Source organism: Dermacentor albipictus, chromosome 1 (genome assembly GCF_038994185.2).
Source record: "Dermacentor albipictus isolate Rhodes 1998 colony chromosome 1, USDA_Dalb.pri_finalv2, whole genome shotgun sequence".
Lineage (NCBI taxonomy): Eukaryota > Metazoa > Arthropoda > Arachnida > Ixodida > Ixodidae > Dermacentor > Dermacentor albipictus.
In genome coordinates, this window is record NC_091821.1 from 320,649,108 (window position 1) to 320,672,306 (window position 23,199).

The following is a 23,199-nucleotide window of genomic DNA, read 5'->3' on the forward strand; positions in this document are numbered from 1 at the left end:
TTTTGTAGACCCGTTCATGCATCATCATCATCATCATCATCATCTGCAGCAGCAGCAGCAGCATGCCTACGCCTACTGCAGGGCCACGGCCTCTCCCATACTTCTCCAACTACCCCGGTCTTGTGCTAATTGTGGCCATGTTGTCCCTGCAAACTTCTTAATCTGATCCGCCCACCGAACCTTCTGCCGCCTCGTGCTACGCTTCCCTTCCCTTGGAATCCAGTCCGTAACCCTTAATGACCATCGGTTATCTTCCCGCCTCATTACATGCCCTTCCCATGCCCATTTGTTTTTCGACTGTGCAACGCTGCTGAAACGGGTGCATTTGCTGCAGCGGGAGAAGCTTTGCTTCTAGCTAGTGCACTGCCGATTCCTATTTATTTTCAATTCCTGGGATGTTCAACGTCACAGGAGGCGTGATGAGCTGCCAGGGAGGTTATCTAATATTGAAACGTAGAAAATCACGTTGCTCTGAAAGTACATCTTCAAAAGCTCAAAAGGTGTGGTCAATTTTTTCACTTTAACAATTTTTTATCACGAAGTCGGTGAGCATCACGCCTCTTTTACAAATTGATTATGTGTAGGTGGAGTTCTTGAATAAGAGCTTAAAATTTAAAATGGCTGTGTCTGTGTGCGCGTGTATGTACGTGCGTGCGTGTGTTTTCTGCTCATATACGGCCACAAGGGTACTGACGGTAGAACGCTGTGAACCGAGGCAAATGCGGACTCGGCGGGCTAAACCTTATATATATATATTTATATATATATATATATATATATATATATATATATATATATATATATATATATATATATATATATCCAACTGATTAATACACCCACACATTCTACCTGGCGGCACCGATCCTCGATGCTGCCGGATTCGATGCCTCACTTTGTTTTGAACGAGAAGAAAGGAAACAGAGGCCCCGATTTTTAGGTCCTATCACAAGAAGCAAAGACACCAAGGACAGCATAGGGGAAATTACATGTACTTATTAATTGAAATAAAGAAATGCTTAATTAATGGAAATGAAAGTGGATAAAGAAACGACTGGCCGCAAGTGGGGCACGAACCCACGTCTTTGCATAACACCGTGCGATGCTCTTACCAAATGACTAGTTGCCTGCGATAAAAATGGTTGTTCCACATCCGCCGTCAAGGCCCTGAGGTGTGTCACTGGCTAATGCTCCCACGTTTAGTTCTAGTAGATAAACATAAGTACCACCGAAGGTGAATGGGAAAACGGCGGCGCGGCAGCTCAATTGGTAAGAGCCTCGCATGCTAAGGCGTGGGTTCGTGCCCCACCTGCAGCCAGCTGTTTCTTCATCCACCTTCATTTATAATAATTTATCATTTCTTTGATTCAATTAATAAGTACATGTAATTTCGCTTGTGCAGCCCTTGGTGTCGTTGTTTGTTGGCTCCTTATGTTGGCTTCTTATGACATATATATATGTATAAAGAATTATGTTGTGACACTCCATTTGGTGCCTGTGATGCATCGCAGGTCATTCAACGTGCATTTAACAAGCTCATCAATGTTGGATATAAGAGCTCCCGAGGTTAGTGTTGGGTCACGACATTCCAAAGAACCGGTGCGTTCATACAACAGGCACTGAAGTGATTTATATCTCAGTTAAAGAAATATATCTGGTGAAAAATTATCCGTAGACTATCACTACGGCATTCCTCAGTCCATGAGTTGCTTCAGCACATTAAACCCCATAAGTGGACTCAGTCTGACTTCATACAATTTTGGCCAAATGTAGTGGAACCAAAAGGCGCCTAATTTGTTTGCCCCAGCTTAACTTGATCATGTGAGTATATGTCGGTCTTAGAATACGTTTCCGCTGCCTACTACTTGTGCGCTCCGCTTGTGTAATCAAACGTGAGGACACCTGGGCAAGTTGGAGGGGCGACATGACGAAAGCGCGCGAACGACAAACACGAAGGAAGGCAAACACGTCTTGCTGTTTCTTCCCTTTGTGTTTGCATAATCAACAACGCTTAGCGAACGCACTTAACGCCGCTGCATCACGTCTCGAATGAGACTTCTTTCTGATACAGCGCAAGTAACAAGCAGCTCAGCTATACTGTCTGATCAGGAGGCCTTCGTGCAAAACGCTTAAGGAAGTTGGGAGCCGTCATAAACTCACCGTTGACCTCGAACTTCTTGCGCCAGATGAGAGCGTTCTTCGTCATCTCGAAAGCGGCATCCAGGTCGAGCTTCTTCTGGCGGATGAACCGGCGGCACAGCTCATCGCAGTCGGCAATCTTTTGTACGTCCGCTGGATGAAACTGGTCTGAGTCCGTTCGTTTTGTACACATGAAAGAAAGGGGAAAAGAAGCAGACAGCTCGTGAGGATCCGCACTGCGCTGGCTGACCATACAAGCATTTTGCGCTAATGATTCGTCAATTACGTTCAATGTGAAAGCAACTTAGTTGTGAAGTGCTAATAATGATCACCTGAAACTCGAAACTTAATGAGAAATGCCGTGAAGTGCACTTAGGGCTCTAGAATGTCAAAGTTTTCAAGCAGCTCGACGAATCACGGTGCCAGTGTCTAGTCATCTCTAAGCTTGTGTGAAACTGTTCGACAAGAACCCTAATTGTTAAAGCTGTTTCTATCATATCCTCTTCTTCCCTTAAGAAATCGCTAGGCAGAAAAGCGGAAACACGCAATTCCACATAAAAAAAGTTTCGTTTCACAGAAGTATGCCAGTCCGAGCAACAATAGTTGGCACAGCATTGACAGCGAGCCTGTATAAAAGAATTCTCGAGCTCTTCAGAATCCCTGGAGGCCTGTTTTGCCACTGCCCAGTATCTACCGAAGACTTGGCAAACACCTTAACTGTATCCGGTGCAATTACTTTACAATATCCGTGCCATTTTTATAAGCTTCACTATATCAGCACTTTCCGCAAAGACTTGCGTTGTCACTTGAAATGATTAAAGAAAAGAGAGAGACAAAGGGTATGGCACGAACGTATGTAAGAACAGAGTTTATAAAAATGTTATCTACAATGTTATGGTTATCAGGTCAAAGCGGTGCACATTCGCGTTCAGGTTTGTTCACAACGGTATTGGTCGTTTGGTCGCTTTGGTATTTCGTGTGTAGTATTTCGGGGTTCAGCATCGCGTCGTTTTTACGCAATCTCGGCAAAGTGCGTGCGGTCCTTGGGGCTAGCCGACGTTCTCGTTATGTGGGTGCCTGATGCCGCGATGAATATTTATTACACATTGCATTACAGCTGCTGGCTAAATATTATTCCATAACTTGATAATTAAGTTTGAGCGTAATTATCAAGAATTACAAGAATTATTGCTTCACCACTTGACTGGACTTAAGATTGTCTCTTCTACGTTTTCCGATGTTACGGCTGCCACGAGTTGTTATGAGGACGGGGTTTTGGCGACCATGAGCAGCGTCTGCTTGGATCTCGAGCCAGATTGGCCATCGGAGAGGGCGGGGAAGACGAGGTAAGGAGAGAAGGCATATATAACCGAAGGTTGACACATCGTTACGGGCGAGCGGTGCGCTCCAAGACAAAAAGTACAGAAACGTTCGGCGTGCGTGCTCCGGCACGCAAGGGAAGAGAAGATCTGTCCGTGGCGTCTCGCTGGCCTTCTTATGCCCTACACCATCCGAGTAACCGAATTGTATCTTGCTTCCCGGTGGAGGGCCTTGTCAGCACACTGGTCAGTTCACACAGAGGTACACGGAGAAAGACCACTCTCTGGCAATACACACAGAGAAATGCGGAGAAAACCCACTGACTGGTGTAGACGCGGGGAGCGTGGGTAACGTCGGGTCAACACACCGGTCAACGCACACACGGGAATTCGGAGAGAAACTGCTCACTGCAGGCGCAGAGGGGGTGAACGTAAGACAAAGGAGAGTAGGATTTGCACATGCTCATAATCTCGTTGCACACACCCGACGGACAGGTCTTTTCATATTGACGAACGTGGCGATTAGGCACGTCGAGTCTGAGGCGCTTGGCATCCGTCCCATTCGTCGCCGTAAACAGCGAACCCTAACACCAAGCATCTAAATTTGGTGAGTATGCTTGAGTTTGATAGTGTTTTGAGAGTTGCGCTTGCCTAAGAAACACTCGCGCTAGTGAAGTTAAAAACAATACTTTGCATTTGAAGTGCAGCACATGTGCTCGCCGAACTGGGCATTGGTGCTGCGTGCCTCGAGGATGTTGTTGCTGGTGAGGGAGCGGTTATCCGACTGTCATGCTGTGTTATTGATTGTTCGCGTAGAGCAGCGCAAGTATATTGAACTATACGCTTCTTCTTTTGAGTTGTGTCACACTGCGCCACCCCGTGAGCTCGATCCCGTTTCGTCACTTTACGTACCGCTGTGCGCAGCTCGAAGCTTGCAACCCTCATTTATTTTATTTGTAATTCATTTCATGAGAGGGAACATCATGAGAACTTGCCAGAACTCACTCAGACACACTTTTGGAATATGCTCGTCGTTTCGATAACGAGAATTGGTATTCCATCTATAAATACCTGGCAGCTCTGCTTCCTGCTCTTGCAAAATTGTGGCTCATGCTGCGTTGAGCTGGTCATAGTTTTCGCCTTCACAGAAATTGCATTCGCGAATGCAGTTGTTTAGCCTCGTATATGCCTGGTCGAGTTGTTGGAAATAATGATAAAGCCATCGAAATTTTTCGTACCTGAAGCGAACTTGAATTTTTTTTTCCTCTTGTCAGAAATGCCAACTTAACTGCATCACTCGGAAGTAAACTAGGCCCCACACTGTCGCTTAACCAAGAATTCATTTTAACAATGTTTATCAACAAAGAGGTCAGCGCATTCCTCACAGCATCATCTGTCTGTTTTCGATCAAGGAAGCGTAGTGTCTCTCATACGCATTATTTTCTTTGAACGGTTTTGCTACGCAAGAGCTGAAATTTTACGATATTTGATCCTATTTAACAAAGGCAGTGTCTATTCTCCCGGCAGCCGGGAGAATTTCTGAAACGAATTTCTCACGGCACTCACCTCCTACTGGCTCTCGGATGGTTTTTTTGGGAAGAAGAAGAAGACGAGTTCTTGATCAGCTGCTAGTCCTGCTTCGCTCTGGTTTTTTCGGTTAAATTTGTGCGTACCGTCGCCCCCGTGGCGGGTACGATGTCAAAAGCAATGACGGACGTTCCGCCTCCTCTGCCGCCAAGGTTGGGGGCTGGCCTCCAAGCTGCAAGTCGGTCTGCTGAGTTCGACCACCTCAACGCGACTCTGCCAAGGTCTTCGAGCTGCTCAGACGTCGACGACATGGATTCTGACGGCGGATATACCGAGGTCACAAATCGTCGGTTGAAGAGGAAACTTCGTAGGACATCAAGCGTGAGTGAGCTTAACTACAATAAGCCGCCCACACAGCAAGCGTACACAATCGCCTACATCCCCGTCGCTGCTACAGGCAACCTCAATTCCCTCAATAGGCAAACTCTCACTGCCTATCTCGAGAGGCTGGCTCCAGGGCAAATCAGAGAGGTACGAATTAATCCCAGAAGAAACATACTTACTGTTGATGTGACTACACGAACCAGCCTCGACACCTTGAAAGCTGTAACTGAGCTAGGAAATATACTTGTCCGCTCATTCATCGTACATGGAGGCAGCACCACCGCTGGTGTTATCTACGACGTCGATACAGATATTGATAATGACGATCTCCCAACGCTAATCTCATCAACCGTCCATGTCACAGACATACACCGTTTAGGACGGTCGAGGTGCATAAAACTCATTTTTGAGGGAGAGACCTTACCAACACATGTCAAAGTGGGTTATGTGCGCCATCCTGTCCGTCCATACATCCCTAGGCCCTTGCAGTGCCGTAAATGCCAGAAAATCGGGCATGTAAGTGCTGTGTGCATGAACATGATGACATGTCCGCGATGTGGTGGTGATCACGATCAGTTGACGTGTGCTGGCTCTGACTTGAAGTGCCCTAACTGCGATGGGCCACACGAGGCAACGTCGAAGGACTGTCCAAAATTAAAGACTGAAATGTCCGTGCTAAGGAAAATGGTACGAGATCGATCTACACACAGAGAAGCTGCTACCAAGGTCCACCGCCGCCAGAGGCGCTCTCGTAATCGCAGAAGGAGATCAGCATCGACAACAGGACAACCTGTACTCCAGGAAAAGTCGTCGCGCGCTCATGCTAGTCCTCAAACGTCACAGGCACCTTTACCCACGTCTACTCTTTTAAACACCAAGGACACTACAATATGGCCTTCCCTGCCATCTCGGAGTACAGAAGTGCAGCCGGAACGCCAGCGTGACCATGAACCTTCATCGTCGGATAGGCATATCAAGGCAATGCTTGCACAGTTGATTCGTTCCTTGCGAATGCTGCTCATCGGAGTTAAGACGCCCGTTGCAAAGGCTGCGGTGCAAATTCTCGACGCACTAGAACCAGTGCTTGCTGCTGTATAAAGCCTAGTAAACGCCATGGCATCATCAACTTCAAGGTTGTCACTACAGGAAAGGATAAACGGTTCCGTAATATTCCAGTGGAACGCACGAGGTCTACGGGGTCGCCTGGGAGATTTTAAACAGAGAGTGCTCAAGCATCGGTTTCCAGTTATCGTAATATGCGAGCCGAATATGACATCGCCATTTCGACTCTCCGGCTATGAACAATTCGCGTCTGGGACAAGTGGAAATACTAGCAAAGTTTTGCTATGTGTGCGATGTGACCTCACGTATTCGCTAAACCAAGTTCCGGTGCATAACAGCAATGAGTACGTCTCGATAACACTGAAGCTAAAGCGCCGGATAATCTCGATCATCGGTGGCTATATTTCTCCCAGGGGAAGATTTGACTCTGGACACCTGAAACTCGTTCTTGACTCTTGCCAAGGACCTCATATTATTGTAGGCGATTTCAACGCGCACCACCATCTCTGGGGTAGTAGCATCACAAACCTTCGAGGAAGACAACTTCTTAACTTCACAAGCAGCAATAATCTTGAGATCCTGAACGATGGCTCACCAACATTTCTTCGTGGCACGACGTACAGCAGCTGTCTCGATTTAGCTATCGCTTCACGATGCCTTTCGTCTTCTGCTGCCTGGTGCACAGATGCTGAAACGTATGGCAGTGATCACCTACCTACTTATGTACAACTGAGGTGGTTTACAAGACTTCCAAGTTCTCATACGCGACGCACTGACTGGGATGCGTTTCAGAACAAGCTAGAAGAATCTTGCAACTGTGTAATTTCACCGAAAGAGATTGAAGAGCGCATTAGAGCAGCAATGCACGCAACAACACGCATCATCGAAACTTCAAATTCAAGAACATCCGTTGACGTTATATATGAAGAGCTGCGGGCAGTCCGACGTCGCGCCGAGAGGAAATACAGGCGAACTAAATTGATATCAGACTTGAGGACGTCACGCCGTGTGCAAAAGAAAATTCAAAGATACTTAGACAAGCTCGACAGGCAACGTTGGAGGTCATTTTGCACCAGCCTGGACCCAAGAAAACCGTTGTCCACAATATGGCATGTTGTACGAGCACTACCATCTCCTCCACAACAGCTACGTCCCTTCCGAGCTTTGGCTATCATCCAGACGCGCAGTGAGAAGGAAATCGCGGAAGATTTCTGCATACACCTCTCTGGATCTACAACATCGGTAGCTTCAGTGCTCAGGTGTGCTCCTCCAACAATGGACGATCGCCTCGACCTCCCATTCACGCTGCAAGAGCTACGTGCAGCGATTTCCTCCTCAAGACACTCAAGTGCGCCTGGTCCTGATGGCATTACCTATTCCACCTTGCGCCATCTAGGCCCTCGAGCGACTGAAGAGCTCTTGGCTTTATACAATCTCTCGTGGTCCTCGGGAACTGTGCCTGCACATTGGAAGACAAGCAAAATTGTGGCATTATTGAAACCAGGCAAGACACCCCATGCTATGCTTTCCTACAGACCTGTGGCGCTTGCCAGTTGCATAGGTAAAACCATGGAACGCATGGTTTTGACGCGCCTGGAGTGGTTTTTGGAGAAGCGTAATATATATCCAGACGCAATGACAGGTTTCCGAAAGGGTAGGTCGTCAATCGACAGCGTCATTGACCTAGTAACAACTGTTGAACATCAGAAACGTCGCCGTCGATTAACGGCGGCTGTCTTTCTAGATATCAAGGGTGCTTTTGACAACGTTCTCCATGATGTCATTTTAAATGCCCTAGAAGAATGTGGCGTCGGGGGACGTATGCATCAATGGATAGCCAGCTATCTTCAAGAGAGAACGATATTCATGACAACTCCAGACGGGGAAACAAAGAACCACCCCGTCTATCGTGGAGTGCCTCAAGGAGGTGTATTGAGCCCAACCTTATTTAATATCGTTCTCATCGGACTGATCAAAGAACACGCAGGCGCAGTCTCGGTCTCTGTGTATGCAGACGACATCTGTATATGGACCACGAGCTTAACGCGCTTACAAGTGCAAACGAAGCTGCAGCGCGCGGTGTCAATAACGTCGACATACCTAAACAGTCGCGGACTGCAGCTTTCACCGGAAAAAAGTGCAACCATGGCATTTACACGAAAGTCAATGGCCTGCTACCCCGTTATGATTGATGGGAAGATTATACCTTCAGTAACCGACTACAAGTTTCTCGGAGTCATCATCGACCGTGACTTATCTTGGTCGAAGCACCTCTCAGGATTAAGAAAAAAACTAGACAGCTTTACTCAGATCATTCGACATATGTCTGGAAAATCATGGGGGCCATCCAAGTCATCTCTTCTGCAGCTCTACCAGGCACTTTTTGTTGGCTACTTCCGCTACAGTGCGCCTGTACTTTCTCGGGTTAGTACAACTGCTGTACGCACACTTGAAAGTGCTCAGGCTCGCGCACTGAGAATTTGCCTAGGACTACCACGATGTGCATCTACTTGGGGCACTATTGCAGAGGCACGTGCATGCCCAGCTCGAGTTTATCTGCAACATGAGCCATTGCGAGTGCATCTAAGGGTACTGACTAGACACAAGAACCATCCACTTACGAACGTCACACGCGTACGGCCTGTCGCCGCCTACTCAGAAGCCGTGTTGTCGCAGCAAGACTTATTGCCGTCGGACTTCGAACCGTATGACATACCCGAAGTTCCACTCTGGACGATGGCAAAGCCAATGGTGAGGCTCTCAATCCCTGGAATAACGAAGAAGTCGAAGATGCCGCTTGCTGGCCTCAAGCATTTCGCGCTATCATACATTGCTTACATGTATGGATATTACGAACATATTTTTACAGATGGTTCGGTGACACAGACCTCATCCGCGGCGGCCTACACTGTGCCAGGAATGGGGATCGCACAACGGTTCAAGATAGGACACAGGACGTCGTCTACAGCAGCTGAGTTGACCGGAGTTCGAGAAGCAGTTCGCTGCATACTGCAACAAAGTCCCGAGAAGTGGACAGTGTTCTGCGACTCAAAACCAGCACTGCAACTCATCAGCAATTATATGAGTGACAGAACCGCATATAGTCCCCTGGTTTATGACATCATGTATCTGCTTGCTGAGGCGTCTCATTCCGGACATACCATCGTGCTGCAGTGGATTCCTGGCCATTGTGGAATAGCTGGAAACGAACAGGCTGACTCAGAAGCAAAACAGGCGCACACTGACGGAACTATTGTAAAAATTCATTTTTCCCGGTATGACATTAACGCCTTGCTCCATACCTCCCTTAAAACTTCTACGGCACAACATTGGGACAACCCCGAGTATCGACAAGAGCGCCTCCATAGACTTGACGCTGGATTACAATTCCGGCATCCACTTCGGTTGCGGAGAAGCCAAGAAACGCTCATTCATCGATTACGGCTGGGTGTTGCATACACCAACCGATACCTTCACAAGATTGGACAAACACGGGACCCTGAATGTAGCGTCTGTCACACTCTCGAGACAATAGCTCACGTACTTTGCGTGTGCCCTCAATATGCGGCCGAACGAAGAAAACTCAAATCTACAGTTGACAGCTTGGACTCCCGCCCCTTTTCAGAAGAAAAGCTTTTGGGCGCGTGGAGGAGTGTTGACGGTGCCCAACGTGCCATAAAAGCACTTTTGAACTTTTTAAGTGAGACTGGTTTAGACGATCGCCTCTAGAAGCTGTGAGAAGTGTAGTCAGTGCGAAATGTGTTTGCGCAAAAACTTTTTGTGGCAAGATTACTTTTTGTATGGACAAGATTAGTCTTAGTGTATTGCGTCTCCAGTGCGCATCCGCATATTGGACAACGTGTATATAGTATCTCATTGTACCATATCATAATCATCCGCCACCTACCTTTCCCTGTATTTCCCACTTCCCCATTCCCCAGTGAGGAGTAGCAGGCTAGAGACACGCTTTCCAGGCCGACCTCTCCTCCTTTCTCTTCATTAAAATTTACTCCTCCTCCTCGGATGGTTAGGTTAGGTTAGGTTAGGGCACATCTACAGGCAGTCTTTCCCGGCAGTTTATCACATCTGTGTCTATCGTTTCTCTCTAGCTCGTCTATGTCTTTCTCGCGCAGTTCTTTAAGATGGAGCCACACCAACTGCCCCAGCTTTCAGTCTTGATGAGTTTTGAGGTATAGTATAGGATAGGTTTATTTACCAGGTTCAACTGGAGGGTTTTCTGGCAAAAAGCTACATGAGCAGCTTGACTATGTCCAGAAAACGCCTACAAGCAGTAGCACATGAGTGGTACAGAAATCAGACACACACACAATAGTTACGGTCAATAAAAAGAAAACATTCACCAGTTATACATAAAGAGTGTAATAATATTTGCACAAAAAAATGAAATAAGATCGAAAATAGAAACGCTCAAATGGTCATACAAATGTTCAGAATTAAACAATAGGAATAATCAAGCAAAACATGAAGCAGACATAAAATCACGTTTCAACAATATATTTCCGCAGCTCAGCTTTGGTATATCCTATATATATTGTGTGTTTATACGGGTTGAGAACATGGGGCAGGTTGTAGGACAACATTTGTAATTCATAATTATTGCGAAAACGTAGTATATTCCATGTATTAATAGTTCTTGTGTGTATTTTAGCACGACGCATGTCCAAAGATGCCAGAGTCGAAAGAAAACCGGCAATGGATGCCGTCCAAAATACATTTTTTGTAACAACATAAAGTGATACAAATGGCTGACCCGGACAATGTTATGTGCTTCAGAAGCATACTTGGAGGTAGTTGTATTATCAACATTGGCAATTATTCGAACATTTTTTTTTTGCAGTACGAGGACCTTATATACGTTTGTTTTGGTCATTGTGGCCCATACTAAGTTACGGTAGTTAAGGTGAGAAAAAAAGTGCGTAATAAACTTGTAATTTACATTTCAAAGGTAAAGTTTCACTACATCGTGACTACACTACACTACACTACACTACAAGTCAGTGCGGGCATCCCAGTTTATACAACAGGAAAAATATACTCCAAGTATCTTGTGCACTTCCACTATTTCTATTTGGTGATCTTCTAAGTGAAGCATGCAATGCGGTATTATCGGTTTGTTTCTTGCGCGAAATATTATAGCCTTGGATTTTGTAGGAATAATTCTTAACTTATTCATCCTTGACCACCTAGACAATTTAGTTAATAGGTCATTACATTTCAATATTAAATCGTTAAGGCTAGGGCCTGAAAGAAGAAGCATGCTATCATCCGCGTATATCACAAAATCAATTGAAGGATCTATGCTTACATTATCATTTATGTATGTATTGAACAAAAGGGGTCCCAATATGCTCCCCTGTGGGACACCACAACTGATAGGCAAACGGGATGAAAGTTCATTATCTAAAAACATCAACTGGCTTCTGTTTTGGAGATATCCTTCAAGCAATGTGAGTGGTATACCACGGATTCCATACATTCTAAGTTTGTTAACAAGAATTGTATGATTTAAGCAGTCAAAAGCCTTACTAAAATCAAGGCAAAGGCCCACCATGTACAATTTCTTATTGATATCGTTAAAAATTACTTCCTTCATTGTTAATAACGCTGTTTCTGTAAATTTACCAGTTCTGAAACCAAATTGTGATTCAGATACTACCTTACGTCTGTCAAAAAACTTACTTATTCTTGAAGAAATGACTTCCACACCTTTGGAAAACACAGGGTGTACTGAAATCTGTCTATAATTTGTTGGTACATTTTGGTCGCCCCCTTTCAAAATGACAGATACTTTTGCATAGTTTGTCATACTTTGTCATGTGACTTCCGAACACCAATAGGGGGTGAGTGCTGGGAAAATAGACGCAGCCTATAACAAGTTTAACAAGCTCAAGTTTCTTTTCCATCTGACTTGCCTCTTTCAAGCACATTCCTTGGCATCTAACCCGGTGGTAGCACAATACCAACAGCAAGGCAAACGGGCCATAAACAGGTGCTACGGCTTGAGCATCGGATCACAGAAGCCGTCTGACACGCTTTGAAATGTGTTTTTTTTTTAGCTCAAATGCCTTTTACAATTGCCCATAATAAAGTGAATTGTGGCGTAGTGAGAGCGCGCTCTTCGCGAAAATTTGCATGCCCCAGAATTTATACTCATGTGTTAATTTTCTGCCCGCAGCTCAAGCATCCTGCCATTTTCCTCCATGGACTTTACCAATATGGAGCCTGTAGCCTCAAGTGCCTTCTTCTTTTTTTTAAACACTGTCAGCAAACTTGTTTTGTGCAATAAAGCAGTTCCTTCTTAAGTTCTGGTTTATTTACCATAGCAGTTTCTGTCATCAGCTTTTTTGTATGCAAGCGTCAGTCGTCAGTATTCAAGAATGAGGTGCTTCGTCATGCTTTCATTGCAGTTAGTGTGTAGGGCGTGCACCAAAATCTTGCTTACTCACTTGTACACTTGTGAATACTGTAGGAGTCCAAAAATGCATAGTTATTGCCAAGAAAGAGGAATGAGTTCAGGTATTTTGGCACTACATGGTTCCGGTTTATTTCTAGACACATTACGCGTCTTTCTAAATGCACACTCGGACCTAGTTTGCAGACCAGATATTGGTATGTGTATATTGATGGACTGTAGCCCAGTTTCACATAATTACATTTGTTTACTTTTTTTGTACTGATTTCCCTCGGTTTATTACTTTAGGCTGCTTCCCACCTTCTTTTTTGAGGTGCGGGGCCATTCTATACTCTTCATATAAGGGCTCATGTACTTTCGTATCGGCTTCGCCTATAGCTTTGGTTTTATTGCCAGTCACTTTTTCAGAGTGCTTTTTTTAGTTTTTCTTGCTTCAGAGGCAACGTATAGGTAGTGTGCTGTCAAGTAACGAGTACCTGGTAAAGCAGGAAGACACTGCAGAAAGGGTAATAACCGACACTTTTACAGCAAACTGAATATTGTAATAACAACGAATAGTATATATAGAAGGTTCGTTTTTATCTGAAAGGACAGCTCTAGCATATTCAGAAAAACTGCTAGAATTGCTGTAAATATGACAATTGTGGCGTCACGATATGAAATTACAGAAGCCAGTACATCTTACGAGCAGTTGCTGTAAGTATGAGCCCGTTACTGCGTTGCCCCGGAATAAATTTACAGACGGCTCTGTTTTTTACAAGAAATTACTTTAAATATGACGGCGCCTTATTGAAGTGCTGTGGAATGAAGTTGTCATCGCCTGTACAATTTGCGGGAGATTGTCGGCCGCCGATGCTGCTGGGAAATGTAGAGTAGAAACAACTGCATATTTTTTTTTTTTACAGTGTAACCCTGTTTCAAGCATTATTCATATCGCATTGTTGCTAATAACCATAGCTTAATGTAACCGTATGTGTATACCTAGTGCGCGATGGTCGTTTGAGCCATGTATAGTTCTTTTTGTGTGTATGTGTGCTTCTGTAAAGTTGTATTGAAGTTACATAGTTATTCAGTGTCATCTTTTAGATATTCCAGTAACTCATCCGATCTACGCACCATTCATTTTCTAGATAATCCGTAATGAGTTCGCATCAAACCCTAACAGCTGTCCACACGATTGTTCAGCCTTCTTTGAAATTATTTGCGCCTGAACAACGTCGTGATGACTGCAGTGTAGCTGCGTCTTTTCCTATCCTTGTTTTAAACATTGTCACGCAGTAGCGACGGTGAATAATGCAGCGGCTAATCTGTGAATGACGAAACTAACTCTTGCTACACGAACTTGTGCCCACAAAAGCAAATTACACTCAAAGCACAGCGATTGCGGCGAACACGGTTGACGATCGTCGAAATCTTATCTACCGGTCACGCACGTCGGCTTTTATACATGAGTCATCGAAGGTTCCAGAGTAATCGCTGATGCCCGCGTGTCTTCCAGGATGTTCTGCGCAATTCACATCACGCATGCAAGCAGATTACACAAGCTTCGGTGACAACAGACAGCAGATAGAACCATCGGTAACATTCGAGAAACTTCTGATACATGCGGGCGCGACCCGCACTGAGCGATAACGTTTCTTAGCGAGAAGCGGTAACCCAAAACGATAAAAGTGCACGTGTCAATATTCCACCACTGTTGCGTCACTTATTGGGCATGGTTTTGCTATTTCAGCGGGGAAGTGTCCTTAAAATAAAATTATGTGGTTTTACGTGCCAAAACCACTTTCTTATTATGAGGCACGCCGTAGTGGAGGACTCCGGGTATTTACACCACCTGGGGTTCTTTAACATGCACCTAAATCTAAGTACACGGGTGTTTTCGCATTTCGCCCCCATCGAAATGCGGCTGCCGTGGCCGGGATTCCATCCCGCGACTTCGTGCTCAGCAGCCGAACACCATAGCCACTGAGCAACCATGGTGGGTCGGGGAGGAGTCAATGTATACTTTGCGTGCAACTGGCACATGTTTACATGGTGGATTCTTTGTTATTAGAATAATGAAATCTGTCGTCGCAGACAGAGAAGTATAGATATGGCCAAGGCACTCACTTTAATTTCAGAATAAATCAGAGCCTTCTAGGAAGAGCAGATAAGTCTGAAATGCAGCGGAGGGCGACGTTCTTAGAGACAAGCGAAAGCCGCAATACGTACATTAAATATGTTAGGGACGAAGTGAAGCACGCTACGATATAGTTGAGAGTCGCGATGATCAAAGTTCCATGCGTATGCATCTCTCAATGTCGCACTGTTTCTTCCAAATCGTTCAACCGCAGACGTCCCTGCGGGTGATGACCTCGCTACCTTCCAGACAACGAGGCCAGGATAGGATAGGAATAAACTTTATTTCACCAACGGTTATTGCTGTTGGTGCCCGGGTCTAGACTGCCAGGGGTCCATCGCCCGAAGAAAATCTTCCGAGATCTTCGGCAATGGCCCTGGCCCGCTGGACGGCTCACTCCGGGTCTTCGGGTGCCTCGCTGAGGAGGGCGGCTTGCCATCTCTCAGCGAGGCGCCCCGCTTCAGAGGACCGGTCCTGCTGTTGTCTTCCGCCTTCCTCCTGGTCCTTCTTCCTCATGGCATTGGCATTCCCAAAGCACATGGGCCATATCGGCCCATCGCTCGCACCACGGGCTCCCGGCCGACGGGTGCAGCGCGGGCCACAGGCGGGGCAGGTGGTAGAGGTTGGTGAAAGTTCCCGTCTGCAACCGTCTCAGGTCGACCGCCTGGGACCTGTCCAGCCACCCGTGGGATTGTGGATACTTCCTTCGTTCCTTCCTGTTGTGACCAAGCACCTCTCGGCACGTGGCCGGAAACTCCTCGAGGCCACTGTATCAGCAATTTCTGATCAGCAACATCGGCGCTGTTAGCGACCTGCCCCGGCTGTGGGCGCTCTGCCACGAACTGAATTTTCTAATGAAAAAGTTGAATTTTTCATGGTATTCGACTGAAGGGATATGGATACTAAAGACACAAAGCCTGACAAAGCTGTCAGCACCTACAACATACAAGTAGATCATATCTGTAATGTAAGTCAGCTCCGACACAACATGAAAGCGGCAGCCTACGTTCTCGTATCTGCGTAATAAGATGCGCGGACTGGGCATCGTGCAGCCTCTTTGCCACAGCAACGTATGGCTCTCGTCCACTGTGAAACGCAGATTTTTTTCTACGTACGGGTCCTTGTAGGGGATATGATCTCGCAGTATCCTTTCTGCACTTGTAAATGGTTTAAAAGCCGCTTACACCAAACTTCACATCGAGAACATCAGTGCAAATACGTAATTATACTGGAAATAGCGGCTCTCCTGATGTCACCCTCGACGAACTTCAATAAATGACACACACATTGTCCCTTAATTCCTGTTCCTGCACACCGCTGTATATGAAGGCCCTAGAATAAACGTAGTTACCGAGCACTGAGAAACACAGGGCACTCCTTCGCGTATGAAAGAACAGTACACCGGCTTTGTTTCTCCTTCCCTCCGTAGTAGAACTGGACCACATGCGCCCGAAAGAATAAGCGAAAGAACGTTTTAACCAGCACTCGTGGAGCCTTTGTCGTCAGTTTTGTCTCCCACAGCACGTACGAAATGCGAAGCAAACGTTTTCATCCGAAAATAATTGGACCAGTGCGGGACGTGCGCGCCATTGCTGCAATTAATTTCGGCACCGCATCCCTTCCATGCGAACGATACGGGACACGCAAATTTCCGCGCCACATAAACAGGGCCTCCAACGCTTAGTGCCGTATAGGCATTTCCCAGCCACTGCTCGCCAACGCCACGATCGAAAGAGCAGGGCCGAATGTTCTCTCTGCAGGATGCACTGTAGGGGTTGAAGGAGGGGACTTCGGGATGGAAACCCAAACTTGGGAGGATTTATTCTACATTTTATACAGAGAGGTGAGCGTCAATTAACAGTCGTACAGTCATTACGGGCCAGCAGCAACTCGGACGCTGCGGCCCGCGGCAAGAAGTTCGAGAGAGGTGAATCAGGGAATGCCCCAGAATGCTCAGGTCTCTCTGGAAGGCTTCTTATAAACCCTTCGAGCACTGTAAGTCACGTCATGTTTGACCAATGGGAGAGTCCGCTCCGATGACGCCACTTTCAGCCAATGGTAGGCGCCCGTGTCGCGGTGTCACACCTGGCGGCTCTCTGCGGTCTTGCCTCGCAGACTGGCAATACACTTCTAACGAGGAGAAGGGGAGGGCTGCTCATGCTCCATTGTCCGAGGCCCACCTGCTAATCCCGGCGGCGCACGAACTTGTTGGCACGTGAACTTGTTGCCTTACACTTGTTTGCTCGGCCGCTCCTCTGGAATGTGCTTTCCTGCTTCGGCATTCCTCAATTAGCTGTGCTGCGACTCGAAGTGGTTTGGGGAACTCGAAGTAATCGCAGGAAACAGCTCCATATCTAACAGCACTCTCAACGAGCGAGCTTGTTGCTTCTCCCGCCACGACGCGGCTCCCACGTGAAATCGGGCGTTAAGGCGAATGGCAGAGGCTGAATATCAACCGTCAGGCCGAAAAAACTCAAAGCACAAAAGCCGTCGTCTTTGCGAAACTCAATACTAACGACGCTTTTGCACGAACTGCCGCGTTACCCCAAACGTAGCGGTAGTTTAACCGCGACGGTTTAGCGCTGCCAGGGGAAACTTGGTCCCTGAGAAATGCTTCTGCCCTCGAAATGCAAGAAATGCGAGGTCGTCGAGCACATACCACCTGCTTGCAATAAATGCGTTCCTGGTGATACTAAAAGGGCACCGCGCTACGTTCCCCATTCCTAACGCAACGCTCGCTCCTCTTTCTCTCTCTCTATTTTTTTCCCGTAAGTAGCCGCGTTGCTCTGCACTGAAACCAGCGTTTTCGTCGCTTTTTTTTTATTATTCGGGGGTTCGTCTCTGCTTCTATCAATTTATTAGCGCGCGTTGTATATGAAATTTTCTTGGGAGATTTTGTAGCAGCTGCATATAAAATAGTTAGCGGGTTCTAGCGGAAAGATTCATTTTATTTTACGGGACATTCGAAATGGAAGAACCCACGACCTCGTTTATGTTCCCCGTTCCGTACGATGACAAAGCAGCAAGAAAAGCGACCACATGTCTGGTCAGAATTCGCGGGGGTGCCAGCAGTATTCCTCGATGCATGTTCACTCATACAAAGCCGCTCTCATTGTTCTGTGGAATGTATATGCTTCGCGTGCGGCAACCGTGGTGTCTAGTACCATGCAATTATTACAAGTTGTTGTTCTTCCCTCAAAGCATGGCTCATACCAACGAGGGGGACTGGCCACACTGGATAGATTGAAACGTACACCCAACAATTAACATACCAAAAGGGTTAAAGGCGAACATTTAGAACGAATCATTTGGCAATTAACTGACACATAATTTGAGAGCACCTATACATCAACTAAATAAGGAAATATAAAATTAAACTGAAAAGCTAAAGAAAAAATAATAATAAAATAAAACGTCCCACAGTCGGTACCCTAGCAGCGTAGCCTTCCGGATGCTTCAATGAACTTGTGCAGAGCACTAATCATCGAACCATGGCTTGTGCCTAATCGACAGGCACCAAAAGACAAAATGTTTGGTGTTGTAAGTGCCAAACCTAGTTTACTAGTTTGAAATATGAGGAACATTGAGAAGCGCGGAATATGAGAAGCGGCGACAAAAAAAGGAAGAAATGGTCAATAGTTTCTGGTTCACTACAAAAAGAGCAGAGGTTAGTTACGGATGAACCAGATCCATGAAGGTAAAATTTTACACAGGGAACTCTACAGCGGAAACTTGCTAACGTCAGCTCGCATTGTCGTGAAAGGTACTTGCTCGTGTTCCACTGAATGTTCAGACTTTCTTACTCTTTAGATGAAGGTTTTGGCTTCCTCTTTATCTTACTTTGTTGGTGCTGGTAGCTATCTCTCTTGCTGAGTAGACACGAGCAAGATACCCACTATCTACTCCCATACTACCCACTACCGGAAAAACACACCACACACTACGTCACTACCAGTGTTGTGTGCGGCCCAGGACAACCAGTGGCAACGACTGATGAAGTCGGCGACAAAGAAGGGAAAAAGAGATCCGGAATGGGAGCACTCTTCATTATAAATTGGAATAATCCATACATTTCTCGCAGTAGGCCCAGTGACGATATCGCTACCGCCCGACACGGAAACCGAGCACGTCCTCGCAGAGGGTGCATTGCACGAGTAAAGCGTGCCGATCAAGGACGTCGGGTTCGCCGCCTCTTACGTCAGTCCGCCAGCAACGCAAACGCAAGTCAAAGACTTCCTCTCCCAGCGCTTCGTTGAACGCGCACGCGGGCCAGTGACCCCTGGCTACTGGAACAGCCAAAACAACAGTTATGTTAGTCTTCACCCTTTAACTGGAACTTTAACTAAAAAGAAAACTGGAAAACGTGTTCGGAATGTGTCTCGTACGGTGTCCCAACCTCCACTCATCACTCCCCTCGTCGAGAACTGGTTGTGCAATCGGCCACATTTTCGCCAGAGGGATCGACGCGTTCACCGTTTCTGTTTCTTGATACGCGCTCCGCTACTCACCATTGAGTCAAGTCTAAAGCGGCAACACCGGGAACACGAAAAAAAGACTCGAGAACATGCGAAGCGTGAGTTCCAGTCGTAACACGACGCCCATGCGACCGTATGAAATGGTGCTGGTTAAATTCGCGTCGGCTTTTACTATCCCTGACAGTTGTGGCGATGTGTAAGGTGATTAAACTGTCTTGCGAATGGTGGTATAGTAATGTGCACAGCCACATACCTACGCTAACTTGCGTTGTATCTAACAAGTTTACGCGCATGTGTGTCGCATTGAGACGGAAGCCGCACCTACATTGAAACATTTGCGTTCTTGCGTTATATGTCCGTAAACACTGATTTACATTTACCGTATTTTCGCGATTCTAAGCACCCCCCTCTACTTTCGCGAAAGAATTTGGAAAAAAAGTTTGCATGCGAATCTAAGCACCCCCCTATTTGTTAAGAAGAGCGCGTAGCCAAGACCGCCAAGCGCGCTTGCTCGCTCTGTCATGGAGCCGGAGCCGTCGGAGTCCCGAGGTGGAACGGCGTCCGCGGCGCGATCTTGCCGCACAGCCGGACTGCAGAGCCGCGCGGACTCGTGAGTGGCAGTGATAGTGACTAAGCACCCGACACATGCGGTGGGCTCACTGTCTGCACCGATTTCTCTTTTGAATGTTTGCAAAATAAAATGTTATTTCTCGCACCCGTCTCGTCGTGATGTCGCAGCGAAAAGGGGGAGGGAGGGGGGGGGGGGGGGTCATTCCAGATTTTTCGAATCTAAGCACCGCCCTCACTTTGGGCATCGCGATCATGAAAAAAAGGGGGTGCTTAGAATCGAGTAAATACGTACGTCACTAAAGTCAAATCTGCATTAACATTATATTGAATTTGCGTCAATTTGCACGAACATTAGCATTATTAACATTACGTTGTATAACATCGACTTTGACATTTGCGTAAGCAAAGAGGGCTTCACCTAACACTGATTCTCTCATATGCGTAAGATTCGTCAAATTCTCAACCAATCTTTTTAAGTATCACTAGTCACTTTACAAGTGTCCTTTCTTACCCTGTCTTTTTCTTTGTTTTTTTTTATTCTTCTGTACATGTTCTGTTTGGGCTAAAATAGGGCATTCATAACCTTCGCGTTATCGCACTCATTCGTTGAGAAGGGTTTACGTTAAAGCCGTCGCTATCGCAAAAAAAACAAAAATCTATTCATCTGCACGCACCGTTCTCGAGGGTTGGATATATGAATGGGTGAGTGAAATCTACCTTGCTCTTAGTTTTCACATCTTGACGCTGTGACGTTTTGTCCTGCGTTTCTATTTCGACTTGCTTCAAAATGAAAGCACCACGAAAAAAAAAATTCTAAGCCAATAGTTTTACCAGTGCGTCTGCCTGTTTGCGTGAAGCATCTCTCTTGCGACGCGACGACACGTTAACTCTGCAGCATTAGCGTCCAGTGGGCATTTCTCGTTCCGCCATTTGCTTTGGTCGGTGCGCTGACCGTGAGTCCACTCGCACAACTATGCGCTCTCGTTTACATCAAAGTGCACATCGTGCGAAGCTATCTCGACCTCATCCCGTACAGCGAAGCTAATTACCGAGACTGGCGTGTGCGCCGTTGCCCAATACTGCAGCTGTGTCGCCTACCACTTCCCGTAGGTGCCGCGGCATTTTCCTACACTCTCCCTGCCTTCCTGCGCTTCCTTCCGCAACAAATAAACAAAGGAAGGATTGTTCGCCATCATGGCCGTCAGGGGCGCCGGTTAACGCTCTCATACCTAACCTTGCAAACAAACAAATAGCCTCTCTCTCTCCCTTTCCAACCCAATCTCTCTCTCTCTCTCTACACAAATACTCCACAAAGTTGACGGTTGGACGACCACCGCGGTAGCTTAATGCACGTCACGCGTAATATGCTGAAGACGTGGATTTGGCTCCCACCTGCGGCACGTTCTCTTTTATTCCACTTTCATTTCGCATTTCCTAATTAATATAACATATCAATTACATAGAACGGTTAATTCCCCCTAGGCTTTCTCTAGCTTGATGGTCTTAATGCCTCGCATGCTTGTCACTAGCAAAAAAAATCAGGCACCTCGCTTCCCCTTCTCTCCTCGTCCGTCTACTAAATAAGCAGAAATGATGGCAAGTGGCATGTCCAGCTTATACCGTTGCGCACAAGCGACATCCGCTGGAGGCACTTTGTGTGTATTCGCGGGCTTCCTTAAAGCTCGGAAAAACACTCTTATGTAGCACGTCTTGAGCAACAGAAAGCTGCACCGGGAGTTTCTAACGCTGCTCTACAACTTTCTCCTTTACACTTTTCATCTAATAATATTTGATAAGTTGATTAAATAATTAAGACTAATTATGTAATTAGTTGGAATGCAAAAACTAATCTGAGTATCTCCAAACGACGGCAAACGCTCCCCTTGTTCCCTTCCTTGTTTGCGCCAAAGCGATCATATTTATGGACTACTCAGCGAAACATTACCTTGGTTCTGTCCAGCTACGTGGCATTTGCACACTTTTAAATCTTGGTGCATGATAGTTGGGAGACCCTGTGTATAGGTCTGTCTACCTACCAGTCGTAAGCAATGCTTGTCCCCTTCGTGCGAACGTCCGCTTTTATTTCCGCCGGCAATATCCGTCCTTCCCTGATACCTAAGATAGATAACATTGGCTTTGGAAGCCTGCACAAACCAACTGCGCGCGCCTCCACCTCCAGGAGTGCACTAAAGGCACAATTTCGCAGCTGTCGGGGGAAAACGCATCCTAATTATTGGAACCGAGCGCCTTTAATGACAATTATGCACTTTTGCTGTTCATGCAGGCATGTCAAGAGAATCATCATTAAGTCACGACGTATACACGCCCACGAAAATACGAATTCATCGCTGTCTCGGCGCGGTCGCTCAAGTTCTAACCGCATCACTCAATTTTTGGCTGCATGCATAGTCAGTTTCTTTTCCTTTTCCTTTTTAACCTTCGGTACATTTCACTGGTACTTCCCGGTGCACTTCTAGCAATGCGTTACCTTCGTGCTTAACTTAATAAAAACAGGCCAAGGTTCCGGTTCCGTAAAACTTTATTCATAGAATGTTTAGGGAGTGCGCTATGGTCAGGAGTCCCGCAGCCCCTGACGATCTGCTCATCACGCTAAGTAGTTTGGACCTGAGGATCGGGGTCTGAGCAGAAGTACTGCTTCATTTCTTTATATTTTTAAGGTCTCACACAATGATGAAAGGAGAAGAAAATCAGAAACGGAATACGTGTTTGGAAAAGATGGCCCCGTGCCTTCTCTAAAGAATACACGGCTGGAACCTTTGGGACTCGGAAAGGAAGCTGCGTCAAAGTTCAGATAATGAAGACGGCTGCGCAGACTTGAGTTTTCTTTTTTGTCTGAGCATGCGAGAACAGTCGCACAATGGTGAAGCACGTCCTGTTTTTAACCTGTACATAAATAGCAACTGCGTCAAACAACGATGAAGGTATGCTTACGTCCAGTGAAAAACAACTACGAACGACGAACATCTTCCCATAGTTCGGACTTTGTCAAATCGCACAGCGAAACGCCACACGCTAAACGAAATGAAAGTTTGCCGGGAGTTTTGTCTGTGGCGTAAGAGCCGAAGTCACTATCAAGTTGCCTTGAATGTCAGCGCCTCCGAGGGAAAGAACAAAATGTGGGGCGAAATTCACTATACTGTTTTGTCGCTC

At 46.4% G+C, this 23,199-nt stretch overlaps 1 protein-coding gene across 2 annotated transcripts in view; it reads right to left on the reverse strand.

Annotated features, from left to right (window-relative positions):
* LOC135903762 (motile sperm domain-containing protein 2-like) overlaps positions 1 to 23,199 on the reverse strand; it is a 66,999-nt gene that overhangs the window by 41,873 nt on the left and 1,927 nt on the right. For both annotated transcript variants that reach the window (XM_070531602.1, XM_070531603.1), the window contains exon 2: positions 2,161 to 2,307. In XM_070531602.1, coding sequence (XP_070387703.1) covers positions 2,161 to 2,307 — 147 coding nt within the window. The remainder of the gene's footprint in view (positions 1 to 2,160; positions 2,308 to 23,199) is intronic.